General features: G+C 37.5%; 1 protein-coding gene across 1 annotated transcript in view; it reads right to left on the bottom strand.

Annotated features, from left to right (window-relative positions):
- Positions 1-1,592: 1,592 nt before the first annotated feature.
- The window catches only part of KIF6 (kinesin family member 6), a 145,999-nt gene continuing 132,935 nt past the window's right edge, over positions 1,593-14,656 (bottom strand). Inside the window, exons 20-21 of the mRNA XM_063290003.1 lie at positions 3,986-4,075; positions 1,593-1,713 (exon numbers count right to left, since the gene is read on the bottom strand). Coding sequence (XP_063146073.1) covers positions 1,593-1,713; positions 3,986-4,075 — 211 coding nt within the window. The remainder of the gene's footprint in view (positions 1,714-3,985; positions 4,076-14,656) is intronic.

The following is a 14,656-nucleotide window of genomic DNA, read 5'->3' as shown; positions in this document are numbered from 1 at the left end:
ATAGAAGTACAGTACATTCTAAGCATTCTTGAATTTGGTTAATTTTATTGTGCTACTTTCTAGTATTGATCATTTTTATGCCCACCCGCCCATCTTCTAGGATATTAATTATCTCACCCTACTTTGAGTCATCAGATTTGAGAAGCATAGATTCTTCAGAATATGAATATTAATGTCATTTTTTTTTCCTGAAACCAAAATGATCAAGGTCTCTAAGGCATACAGTATAGCAGAAAATCCTGATGGCTCTCCCAATTTACTACAGTTCATTGATATTTGAAAATCTGAAATAGCTTGTCTAATAGAGCTTCTGCACACAAACATGGTTCCCAATATTTACATGTCACTCTCCTTATTAGCATATGACAGATTCTATCAAATGGGTTAAAGAGAATATTATTGTTTGCTTATTAAACTCAAGATTCTACAATATATTACAGTCTATAGCGGTAGAGGCACTATCAGGGGCACAAGAGATTAAAATATTCTTTTTCTCTCTGGTTTCAAGAGCATTTTAAATTATTTTCACCATATGTTTTAATGGGCATTTCATACATAGGATATTAGCACATGAGACTTTTCCTCTGGAGATAGGTTTGTTTTATACTGACCATCTTTATACATCCTTGTTTGTTGTGAGTTCTCAGGAATGATCTGATAAGACATAGCATGCAAGGACCTAATGCATGCAAATAACACTTCAGTTCCCCCCTCCCCCTTTTCTGGCATCTGTCTTCCAAGGAGAATAGACTGTTGCAGAAACTTCTGTGGCAATTAGCTCTACCATCCTGAGATTAACTGTCTATCTGCCTGCAGTAGTATTGTTTCTGCTAATTCAATAGGGTACTGTCCTCAACTTTAGTGAGCTGTGTAGCTATTACTAAATTCCCTAAAAAGTTAGTCAAGGACTTCACTTATAACTTAGCCAGCAATAATTTGAATTTCTTTTCAAAATCTTTGGATCCTCTTCTTCCTCTGGGCATCTGCATTTAGTAGACAGAATTGGGTCCTTCTCTTCTGCTAGTTGTCAGGTAGACAAATGCCACACTACATCTTCTTCTTTGCAATGTGATTTCTATGCCAACTCCTTTTAAGTGGTCTTGAATCACTCTGATAAGTGTATCTCTTCAGCACCCCAAGACTGTCTAATTCCATCTTGGCTTGGTAGCCATTGTTCTCCTGCTTTGAGATTCCAGTACTATGGATTTCCTACGAGCTTCTTAGCCCCTTTCAACTTATCCTACCTGTGAAAGATGCTATGTGAAAAACCTTATCTGGTGTTCTCCCAACTCTTTCCCAGGTTCAGGTTATCACCACAAGTACAATCTAGGAGATCACATGATAGGATGGCAGAGGGAATTCACTTTCTTCATTCTGTCACACTATAAATTATAGAAGGATGGGTCCCTGCCCAAAGACTATACCATCTAGAAGTTAACACAAGTAAGTTAAAAGAAGAAGGAGAGAAGAAATGGGGTAAATCATAACCAATGTGTAATTGTTTCAGTATAATTATCTGATTTCTTTTTATAAATCTGGATATCTCCATTGAAATTCTTAATCCTATAGTATCACTTGTTCAGCTAAGACATTTAATAAGGCTTACCTTTTTTATGTAAGAGGTTCTTTCTAGCTCTAATGAAAGCTATAATATCAGCATCAGTTTGACGATCTCCTGTGAAGGGGATGGTAGAACTTGGATTTGGTGAAATCCTGAAATAACCAAGTACATTTACATTTTCAGGTGAGTTATCTGTTGTCTTTGCTATTCCAAACTGAACTGAATATTGAACTTCCTTATGCAGAGTATCAGTTTAATCCATCTGACTTCTGCTTATTTATTTCACCTAGGTTAATATAGGTCTCATCGACAAGTGCCACTGAAATGAATGGAGGTTACCTATTCTTTTTGATTCTAAAAAGCTGCTTTGGAACATGGGTATGTGTGCTGGAAGCTCAAGTCTACAGCACCTTAAAGCAGACTGAACAGCTGTGCCCGCTGGTTCAGCAGGCGGAACTGACAACACAGTAACTTTTCTCAGGCTCAGGCAGGTTTTCCTGAAGCCCAGAAACGTTCTCCAGATCAAGGAGAATACCGGGAATCATCCCATCTGTCCTCCAGAAGGCTGCTTGCAGCCAGAAGATCACAAACAACATTTCACATTCAACTCGTAATAGCTAGCTGGGAGGCAGGGACTTCATTACTTTCCAAGCCGCGTTGTAGCCTTAAAGGGACACTAAGACCGGCCACCCCATTTCTAAATCACCAATTTGTATTTTTTTTTAAGCATATGTACCCCAAGAGAGGCTTTCTACAGTGAGGTGCTTAACATTATTTTTGGGATTATTTTTTTCTAAATTCTTTTAAGTTTTGGATTTTGTTTTCCTTCCAAAGGAAATTCCAAAGATTGAGAGTACACAATTGTCTTCCTGTTATTATTTTTGTATTAAATTTGAAAATAGTAGTATTTTCCTACACTTTGAATTGGCTGATCTGAACCTTCAGCTTTCTGTTTTCACTTTCCCTTGAGAACTGTCTGCTATCTCACTCTCACTTTATGTAAACACACTTTGGAACTCTTCCATATCTTTGACTTTTGCTGGTTAAGCTCCTAGGGGGCGCCATAATCTACTGCATGAGACATGGAGGATTTCAAACAGATTCTTTCTTTCACCAGGATCTTAGACAGATTTCTTCCGACTTCTATCAAGCTTTTATGCAAGATATCCAGGACATTGTGGAAACTATGAGATCTAAGATATGCCATCAGGTTGGGGATGTGGTGGATGAAATTGAGGAATTTTAAGAATGATAGAAAGGTTTTTTTAAAGACTGAGATTGGGATTTTTATTGAGATGCTGGATGAAGATTGGATAGTGGAGAAATCTAAGGGAGAGAGTGATCTGCAAGCCATAAGTAAAATCGATCTCCTGGTGGAATGCCATGGAAAGAACCTGGAAGCTTTGAGACGGGCAGTTGGGCTGTTTGATTCTTTCAAGAGGAAAGCTCTGTGCACATTGTGGGGATCTGTAACTGCTTTGGCTTATTTTGAAGTGGGATGAGCGTTGAAGAATGTTCATCTGGTTTGCTTTAAGGATTTGACTGATGCTATTCCCTTTTAAAGATATGGAATTACTGTTTTGAATTGTCTTTGCTTTTTGGATTTATCAAGATTGGGACTATTAAAATTGGGATTATTAAAATTGCTGTACTATTAAGTATAATAGCAGACAACTTATGTGCTTTTTAATTTGATTAAAAAGAAATGTATAGAATAATGGTAGAAAGGAAATAATTAAATATGTTTTATCTTTTGGATGGGAGAAAGATGTTTAGGAGGTTTATATGAATTTTTTTTCCCTATATTTTAATATAAGAGGGAGGAGTAACTGTACTTAGTGACTTTTATCTTGTGTTAAAGTGGAATGACTTATAGAAATAATGTAGTGTTTTGGTTTAATATAGAGTAAGAGATTATGGAAATTTTTGTATATCCTTGCTGTTAAAAGTCAGAAGCCACATCTTTTTGTAAATTTGAGAAATTTTTCTCTTGTGTTTCTGCACTTTTTTAGCTTTTTTCTTTCTTTGTTGTTGTTGTTGTTTTTTGTAGTTTTTATTCTTCTCTTGAAACCTAATAAAATTTACTATTAAAAAAAAATCTGAAGCACTGTGTTGGTTGCAATCAACAGTGCCTGGGGGACAATGAGGTCTATTGTCTTTTCTTGGGATAATCAGTCTTAAAGAAGGAATTTACATGTAATCATTCTCCATGTAATGAGAAGCCCCAGGCGACTGCATATAGATTTAGATCATCTGCCCAATTTATAAACATCTGGATGCAGAGCAAGCAGTCAACATCTAGAACTGCGACAAGGGGAGCAAGGGAAGCAGGCACAGCCCCATTCCCTATTCCATATGTTCTCTTGTGAGGAAGGCAGATTCAGTGAATATACTAGATGCTCAGAACATGTAGCTACTGCCTACCTTGCTTTTGAAGGTGAGTTGCTGAGTCTGCTCACACTGATCTTCCCAGATGACTCTTCGTTGGAGCTGGCTCTGCTGTTATTTGGAACCCTGGGAAGTGAAAGAACTGAACTCATTTCAGGTTGTTATAACAAAACTGTCTTTTATGAATGGTATTTTCTACCAAAGAAATGTATAGTATTTCATTTCATAAACATTTCAGTTCAAAAACTAGATTGGTATGATATAATAGACAATATGATCATAAATCGTTCTTTTTAAGACTTAACAAAATGGAACTTAAATTAGAACATAATCTTTTTACATTTCAATAGCCTCAGTTGCTTTTCCTGTGCTCTTTGGAATAAAACCGTCAATTCAGATGGAAATTGTGTACTATCATGGCAAATTCTGGTATGGAAACAAAGAAACAAGATGTGTCACATTCCTGGGCAGAGTGGTAACATAAGTGGGTTGGCTCCACCACAGATGTGGGGGGAGGGTCATATATACCCCCCACCCCACTTTTTCCCCCTTTTCATCTGTGGGCTGTGTATATCGGTATATGAAAACTGAAATTCCAGAGAACCTGAAGAAATTCTGCAGACGATGGGAGTGAGTTAACCCCCCCCCCCCCCCGGTCAGACATTTAGATAACATGATAACTAGGATGGGGATTAGTTAACCTAGACGGCCCCAGGGCTAATTGCCTGGGATAACCAACTTAGTTTTCCTATTTCCTTGACAAACTACTTCCCCAACCCAGTTAACCATGCCATATAAACAGGGCCTTTATCTCTTTTCTCCTACACTTCTTTCTCCTATACTCAGTTTCTTGTGTTACCAAAAGATAGTTGTGTTATTGCTGATGCAGCCATAAACTGAAGATAAAGCAAATTAAGAGAATGTCACACAGCAGTTTACAGCAAAAGTGTTTATACAGACACAGAGATGCATTAGAATAGCATTGTTTCTCTAACGCTGTCCTAAGGGAACAATACAGATTTTGTTTCCTTTATGCATCTGAATAATAGTTATCCTGGTGAGGGCCTACTTGCCAATCATGCTGTTAAGTTATAATGTAAATTGTATGAACATTCCATTCTGCAATCATATATCCAGAGAAAACATAATTTGCCTGCATGAGATTCTACACTGTTCTTATAGTAATTTACACTTTAAAACTATACAATAATTGTTAGTCTAACCATAGAGCTTTTATTATGAAAATAATCACTAACTCTGCTCAATTATCATTTAAATTCATGAAGATGAGAAATGAAGACCGTGAAAACCTAAATATTTTGACAGCTGAAAACATCAAATTAGCTTTGTCGTCTAAATAAATTTATCAAAGAGACTTCATCTGGATATTTATCATTTTTTAAAATAATAATTTAGTCTGAACATTTAGCTCTTTTTCTTAACACTATAATGCTCTCTGTCACTCAGCTTGGAAGATTTACCTGCACAATGAAGAGCAAATATCACTTTCTGAATCAGTATAGTTATACTTAAAACATTAAAAAAAGTTTTAAAAAATTGAATTTATGTTTGAGTGTAATCTCACATACATGACTTTCAATAAGCACATGTTTTTATACAGGTGGACCTCATTATCTGTGCGGGTTACATTCCAGCAAACAGCAGATGACAAATCATGGATAACAAGAATTTGCACATATGGGATTGTGTATGTAGGTGTGTGTAGGTGGTAGGCACCAAAGCCCCAGAAGATGACTGAAACATTACCAAAAATGCAAAGAAAAAGCACAAGCTCTTCTATACCTTGCTAGCTTAGATCAAAATAAAGATGTCTCATCCCCGTTACAACAACCTGTCCCACCTGCTCATGCAGAGAGGGCATGCTGCGGACCCCGACTGCAAGGGATCTCCATTTGGTGGGGTCCAGGAGGCGGGCCTTCTCTGCAGCAGCTCCCGCCCTTTGGAACATCCTTCCCCTGGAAGTGAGGCTAGCCTCCTCTCTTCTGGACTTCAGGAAACGATTGAAGACCTGGCTTTGTCACCACGCATGGAGTGGGGAGAGGAAGAGCCACTCTTGGGGTTGGTTGGCTCCCTAGTCCTGCCGAGGCCGGTCTTGTTCCCCTTTGGGTGGTATTAGATCTGCCATTACTTGGATCTCGTTACATTTTATATTTACTTATTGATAGTGATATTTATGGATTAATGATATTATTTATGATTTTATTGAATTTTAAACTGTTTTATTGTGAACTGCCCAGAGTCCCCTGTATGTGGGAGATGGACAGTGATAAAAGTATAATAAATAAATAAATAAATAAATAAATCGACAAAAATGAAAGAGATAAATATTTTTGAATATTTTAAATACCATGTCTCATTCTAACTGAAGGATACAGAATACAGTAGTAGTGGTGTTCTTTCATTCCCCTGCTGGGGCTAACAGCATTCCATCCCTACAGTCTGTGACCTGCCACAGGGAAAATCTAAATATGGAAGCAAGAGTGTGCATTCTTTTTCCCCTCCAAGCTGCAGAAAGTGTTGGTATCATTTTCTGATGATTTCACAGTTGTGATGGTGCAGCTATGTTTGCAAAGAAGCTGATGACAGTGCTTTGCAGAGCCCAGTAATTGTTCTAGGGTTGCAAAGCAGCTCCAGTGACCTTTTGAATTTGAGGCTGCTCTCAAGCTCAAACGTTTGATTTGGCAAGACATTCCCCAGACAGGGATCTCAGGTAACCCCACAATAGTGAAGGACTTGGGGAGTGTTTCTTTCTCCTCTTCTTACAGTATCCATTCTCAGGAGCTGCTGGGTGAACAACCTCCAATTCTGCCTCTAAGAGATCCTCCTAATGGGGTTGGAGGTGGTCCTCGACCTCATGTGGCTTGATGTCTTCCAAGCCTTTTGCAGCTATGGTGCATGCAAGATTAGCAATCCACTCAACTATGTCTGCTACTGATGAAACAGTTGCAGCACATGATGATGGCCCCAGACCACAACTTTTTTCACCATGTATTCCATGCTCTGGACATGGATTCTGAAAGGTAAGCATTGATGTTCTCAGTCCAGCTTGTGATGCTGATTGACAGGAAAAAAAATTTTTTTTTTCATGAGATCTAGCATCATCCTGAAGGTGAGTGAATGTAGTAAGACTTGAAAGTTGCTATCAGACCATGATCCATAAGCTGTATCAGGGAAGTGGCGTTGGATAGCAAGAGGACATTCTCCAAATTCAGGTAACATTTTGCTGTCTTCAGTGAGAAGCTGATAGGTGGATTATTTTTTTCCTTTGTTTTGTTTTGAACATATCTAAGAAGGCCTTTGTTGTTTTTTCTAGTGACTTTTACCAGTAGCAGCCCATTCTGAGTTTCAGCTTTTTCCACATTATTTCTACAAATCCAGACTATTTCTATATACTCTTTCTTGGTGATTTGGCCTACTTTCCACTTCTGATATGCCAAAGAATCCTGCAGATGCATGAATTTGTTATAATCTGTTTTTTTTAAGTCCAAGATATGCATTTGACTAAATTCAGATTTAGTTGCCATTAAATTAAGATCTCCAGCATCATATGGTTACTTTCCCCCATTGCCCTGTTATTTACACTTCCTCTGTTACGTTATCCCTCGTGTTTAGTATGAAGTCAAGAACAGCTGATAGTTTATGCATTGCCCCATTCTCTGAAGGAGAAAGTTGTTAACAAGACATGTCAGCAATTTCCAGGAAGTATTATGGTTGCAGGATAATTTAATTCCTCCATTACATCTACCTCATACTTCTTTGAAAGCTACTGTATATAATTTGATTGTAGAAAGCAATCATCACGGCTGGGTGGCAATAGTAGACACCTTAGCAATATTGCTTTTATTGATTCCTCCACCTATTTTAACTCCAATACTCTCTAAAGATCACCAAGTTAATTAACTTCCATTTCTAAGCAGATATAACTGTTTTAACATACAAAAGCCTCCACATCCTTTACAATTATTTCTGTACCTTTTAACAGATCTCATCTTTTTTCCTGCATGTCTGCATGCCTGCAACCCAAAATCTTGTATATTCAAGACTCAGAAACCAAAGTGGCAAAGTATTGTGGCTGACTGTACATCTAGCATTGGGGCTGACCAATGTGTCTTTATTCCAAACATTAATTTGAAATTTAAATGCCTGTGTCAAGATTTAACCACTAGATGGCAAACTTGAGGCATTCTAATTTTTCCGTGCTGAAATTTAAGTTCATCCCCTTTGAATTCCAGATAGATAGTCTGAGGAGGAGGAGGAGGAGGAGGAAGAGGAGGAGGAGGAATGGAAAATACCATTTGTTAATAGTGTCAGAAGAGCCAAGAAAGCATTTCTCCCTAACTGGAGAACAGGGTCAAAGACTTTTGACTCTTCTAAACCAAAGGATTTCCTGCCCACACAGCTGAGAAAGCAGGAACAAGCTTTTAACCCCACAATGCCTACAGGATTCTCTTTTTAAAGTTTATTTATTTATTTATGTTCTATCCTGCCTTTATTATTTTTATAAATAACTCAAGGCAGGGAACATACCTAATACTCCTTCCTCCTCCTCTTTTCCCCACAACAGCAACCCTGTGAGGTGAGTTGGGCTGAGAGAGAGTGACTGGCCCAAGGTCACCCAGCCATCTTTCATGCCTAGGGCAGGACTAGAACTCTCGGTCTCCTGGTTTCTAGCCCGGAGCCTTAACTGCTAGAAATACATATAGCACAAACTCCATCATTAGTTCGTTAAATGTGTCCCGGTGTATGGTCATAAAAGTTGAATGGAAGAGCCAGGTCTGTAATTATATGGTAGAGCTGCACCAAGAACTTGAGGTCCATCATAACTTCTTGCTGCATGTCTTCACTTTGTTTACTGCATGAAAACATGGAGTGATAAAGCAAACACGCAAGTGGGATGAAGAGCAAAAGTATGTTTCCCACAGATATTAAGTGGTTTACTGAAAAATATGACATGGACTACAGGTAGTTCTTGCTTAACAACCACAGTTGGGACCAGGAACTCCATCACTAAGTGAGGCAGTCGTTAAGTGAGACATCAAATGACTGCAACAGGCTTATGATCTCACTTCCGCCGCAGTTAAGCAAATCACCCATGGTTGTTAAATGAGACATTTTATGATCATGACTTGCAATTTTACTGCTGGCCTCTGTAAAGTGTGCAAATGGCACTTACGTGACCATGGGATGCTGCGATGGTTGTAAATCGAAGCGAATATTTGTAGCTCAGGGTTGAACTGTGGAGTCCTTGGTGCTCTCTGAGCCTTGTTGTTTTCTTGCAGACCTTTCATTGGCAGATGAGGCAACTTCTTCAGTGCGAAAAGGAGAGAACAACACCTCCACCAACACAAGCTGGGCAAACCACGGTATACAAACAGAGAGCAAGGCCCACTCCCTCTTCGCACTGAAGATGTTGCCTAGTCTGTTAATGAAACGCCTGCAAGAAAACAACAAGGCTCAGAGAGCACCAGGGACTCCCGTGGTTGTAAGTGCCTGCTGGTTGTGAAGTGCCCGAATCTTGATCATGTGACCATGGGGACTCTGCAATGGTCATAAGTGCAAGGACCAGTCATAAAGTTACTTTTTCAGTGCTCTCATAACTTTGAATGGTTGCTAAACAGGGCACTCATTAAATGAGAGCTACCTATAATACTAAGTCCATTTGCTCATAAGAAGAAAACTAGTGCTAAGTAATATAATACCACACTGAGTGAACAAGAATATTGACTATTGCCAAAAAATAGACAGGTCATACTAATACCTGCAATCAGAAGACGTAAAGATTTTATACTTGTAAACCTATAAAAAAGAATAAAAGAAAAGGAAGAGTCTGCAAAGTAGATGAAAACAGATTGTTTTCAAAAGACATTAACTGTTTAAAAATAGGAAAATATTTAAATTTGTTTTTTTAATTGTAAAAACTATGGCGTCTCTTAAAATAGCACTGTGTATTTTAATAAAGCTTAACACAAGCACAGTACTTCTGCTATTAGTCTTGAAATATAAATAATAGCTCTCTGTGATGTAGTGCTGCATTTACACATCTTGCTAACTGACTCACACCTAAGTTCGACACGTTATACAAGCCCCAGTCAGTGGATAATTAAGAGAGAGAGCATGTTCCCTCTAAAGCACCTTAGGTACAAATACTAATCCAAACACCCTCCTACCATCAGGCCATTTTGTGCAAACCCACAAAATCAAGTACTTCTGGACTCTTCCACTCTGTCAATCCTTCAAGGAAATGCAGTGGGGAAACAAAGCAGTTGAAAACGGAAGGTACACCATCATCAAAGTTGCACAGAACATACCTTCCACTACAGCTACAGTGTCCACACCTAGCAGGCTCCCAGCAGACATTTCTTCAGGAAGCATGTACAACAGACTAAATAAGAAACTGAACAGAGCTCCGTGAGCCTAAGCTCAGGAAATGTACTCCTTGCCACTTAGAACTGTAAGCAAATACCACAATTCGTAGCTCATATTCAGCAGTGGGTCAGGAGCAAATGCTATTGACATATCTGAAGAAATCCTTCTTACTGGATTTTGCCCCTGTTGCTAACCTTTGCTGGTTTTCTGCCTGATTTCCTGATCTCGTTCCTAGATTTTTGAGTCAACCAGGGTTTGGAGTACTGCTTTTCCCCCGTTCCCTTTCTCACTCACACTAGTCGGAGTGAACAATGGAGAATGGAATATTAACCTACTGAAATCTTGTCAGTATTGTCCTGGTGCAAGGGCTCATTGGATGCCAAGCAGGACTGAAGGACATGTGGAGACTTCTATATTCCCTAAAATGATGGCCTTTGATCTGATTAGTGTAATTGTGTGCTGGAAGTAAGGTAACTATAACAGAAATATTGGCTATCTCTGTTAAGTGTATTACATGAATACATGAAAGAAGACACTGAATTTCTATGTAAATGAAAAAGCAATTTGATAATTTCTCAAATCATGATTTTTTTTAACTTCACTTATCAAATAAGGACATTTCATTTTTACCTGATGAAAACAGACTGCTCTATTCCGGCTAGTAATTTCTTTGAACTGATCAGTCAGTGAAATGTAATTAGTTTTGTTTGCTGTTTCTTGAAAAGTAAAACTGACCCAAGGCAGAGTGAAGCAGAAAAGAACATAACTGGAAAGAAGACAAAATGCAACTACAATACATTTCAAAAATAGAACAGCCATGTATCTGAGGATACAGAGAATATCCTTCTCTTTGAAGTGCTGTCAAAGACATTTCTTGATTTAAAAGCATCATTTATTTTGTAAGGCAAGCTGGTCTAATTTCAGTTAAGGATAATGAAACATAAGAAATGGATGGCTGTGAAACAGTTACATCTAAAGAGTCAAGTTACTTGGCACAGAAAATCTTATCTATAATGGCAAGAGAAATTACATTTTTCTATGAACTATAGCATTTTATTGTATGGAATTATATAACTATGATATTGTATTTTTAGAATCCCATATACCTTTAAACTTCCAGTCATGTATCATAGAAAGCTGGGTTTGTCACTTTCAGGTAAACCCAAATAATGTATATATTGCGACAAATTAATATGACATCAGATTGCAAGAATAAAAAAGTGTCACTAATACTCAGGGATTTGTATAGTATTATATATCTAGAATCTAATGATTTGCAACATTGTTTAGGTAATATATAAAGTAGTATCAATGGAGGTCTTGGCTGAAGGGCTGTTTAAATCGGCCTTTATTCCTACTGACTTAAATCACTGATTTAAATCACTCTGAAATCAATTTACCTTGAAAGAAAGGAAATACTCCATGAAGAAATACTGGCAGTTGGAAGGGAATGCAATGATCTAATATCAGTATTTGTGTTGCTTATTATTGCCGTCTTTGAAACAGTCATTGGGAGAGCCAATGCTCAGATTATTAACATTGAGGCTTGAACACCTGATTTGTTGCTATTTGGACTTTTGCTCATGTATGTCTGCTGAAGGAAAGTAAAGAGGTTTAGTGACAAATTTAGTGACACTAACAACTTTGAGTTGCGGTGGCCAAGAAAACTTCTTCTTGCTGCTTCTCACCACTTTACCCATTCATCATGTCTAGTCTGGGTGGGTCTTCAGAGAGAGAAATTGTGAAGTGGCCACAGTGGTTGCCTATGCAGATAGGCACTACAGCTCATTCATGTACAATACCTGGATTTCAGGGTCATCTTAGTGCATCTTCCAGAAAGATGTAACAGCTGCTTACCTGAGGAAAACTGCCAGCATAGCTGTTCAGTGTTAGTGATGCTACTTCATTTTCAGACTTGCTCAGAGTGTGGAAACTGAACAGGTGTAACTCTGGCTTAGTGCCCTGATACTTTGGTCTGAGAACTCAAAGCATTAAAACTGCAGGCTGATCTGAAGACTTGTGTACTACATGTGGCTCAATTTTGCAATCTGAGAAAACCACAGAGCAAGGTACAGAGGCAAGAGTGGTTCCCAACAAGAACCGTATTGACTGTTTTCTATTGGATGGACTGATGTGATTCCTCTGGATGGTGAGTCAGAAGCATCATGGATGGGGGCAGGGATTGGCCCAATCTATTGCCTTTCCTGGTCCATCATATCAGTGACTAATTCTTTATGTTGAATTTCACTGGGCTTCAGTGGAGGATCTGAAAGAAGCCCTGAAAACAATACATTATCAAACATATAAATAAATTCAAATTGACAGATTGGCCCTAAAAACATCCAATTTACTTTCCAACTACATCGCTAGATATTTCTACTGGATATTAATCATATGAATATAGACTTAGTTCTCAACAGTTCTATAGTTAGGAAGATTTTTAAAATAACCTTTCCTCCCTTCACTCAAGACAAAAGATCTTTGATAAGTTCAGAGATATGGGAATTTTCCAAGTGTAATTCTCCCATTTTTAAAAAAGTAAAAATAGCTCAAAACTGAGCTAAAAAGGCAATTGATATGAATGGGTTAAATTAAGAAAGCTTGTTGAGTTTCAATATATGGGAAAAACCTTTATTTACTTTATTTAGTTATATTTATAAAGCATCAACATGGCTTCTGCAAAGGGATTCATACCTCAATAAACTTACTGTGATTGCTACACTTATTAGAAAGATTATCTGACATACAAGTAGTCCTTGTTTAGTGACCATTTGTGATGAAAAAATAACTTTGTGACCAATCCTTGCATTTTATGACCTTCACAGGTCTGTAAAGCAAAGGAAAGCTGAAGTAAGATGATAAACACAGTTGCTGTTTCACTGAGCAACTGCTTCACTTAATGACCAAGTTGCTGATCCCAATTTTAGTCACTAAACAAGGACTACCTGTACTATATACATGAATTTTGTCAAAAGGTTTTGATCATGTTCTTCACTAGAGTAAATTAGCAGTTGTGGAATAAAAGGAGGTATCTTTTTATGGTAACTATTTGGTAACTATTTAAAGAATAGAAGGCAAATACTAATAGTAAGAATTAGACAGTTTTTATAATGGAGGAAAATGAAAAATGGTTCCCCACGATTCTGTATTGGAATCTGCAATATTTAATTTGTACAGAAATCGCCTGGAGTTTAAAGTAAGCAAGGCAGTGTCCAGGTCTGTGAATAATACCAAATGATTCAGATGAGAAAAACCTGGTTTTGCAACAAAATGTGAGATTTCTTTCAAGAGAAGCAACACGCCTAGTAAAGTACAGCAAAACGATTGTAAGATGAGATTACCCTTCTATTTGCTTTCTTTTAAAGAATGTCTTTAAAGACCAAAGTGAATGAAAGAAATGGTGAACTTTCCTTGTATTTTGCCTTCTTATGTCCAACAAATCAAAGTGAAGATAATAGCAGCATGAAGGGAATTGCTCAACAGAAACTTCCCTTGAAATTTTCTTGAATCAAATTTTTGGTTGCAGTTTGTGGGTTATACAAGAGGGATAAGAAGGGATTATTTTTTTTAAAAAGCCCTCTTCCTCTCAATATATCACCATTTTGTTCAGTCTCTCAATATACATATTTCAAAATAGGTTGCTAAGAGAAATCCAAATGGAAACTGAAACACAAAACATTTATCAACTTTTCTCTCTATTTCAAATTCTTCACAATGACCATCATTATTACTTACTAACTTCACTCTGGGCAAATGAAAGAGTTATTGCTTCAGTGAGCTACTTGTGTGAAAGGTAGCTTTAAATATGATTCAGTTTTAGTATTGCAGAAAAAATGTCTAAAAGCTTTCTTAGACTTCCAGCAAAAGTACTGAATATTGGCAATTTTTTTGAAATGCTTCACAGACATGAGCACCCCAATATCAAGGCTTAGACTGTGTGCCACATACATTCTCAACATTTTCCACCTTATACCTTGGCAATCCTTTAAAGCATTATCACGCTCTACTTGTATTTTCAATATCTTTTGATAGTATGATGTATTTTACCTACCCAAGGAATAGAACCCATATTATACAAAAATGGAAGGTTAACCTTTATGAGCATCTTTACTCTATTTATTTGAACATCACTTACCAATTAACAATAATTCTCATTGCTGGATTGTTTGAATCCCTTGATTTGATTGCATAGTGTCCTCACTGAATTTCCACTGTGTCAACTGTATGAGTGCTACAAATAGCCTTTTTAAATAAATCTGTAATATTAATAGTGCAGACCTATCCATATGTAATGAGATTTAACTTCCACTGAATAAATGG

This window comes from Candoia aspera, chromosome 1, assembly GCF_035149785.1.
Source record: "Candoia aspera isolate rCanAsp1 chromosome 1, rCanAsp1.hap2, whole genome shotgun sequence".
NCBI classification, from domain to species: Eukaryota; Metazoa; Chordata; class Lepidosauria; order Squamata; family Boidae; genus Candoia; species Candoia aspera.
Note: the sequence above shows the minus strand (reverse complement) of the source record. Positions and strands in the feature narration are given on the sequence as shown.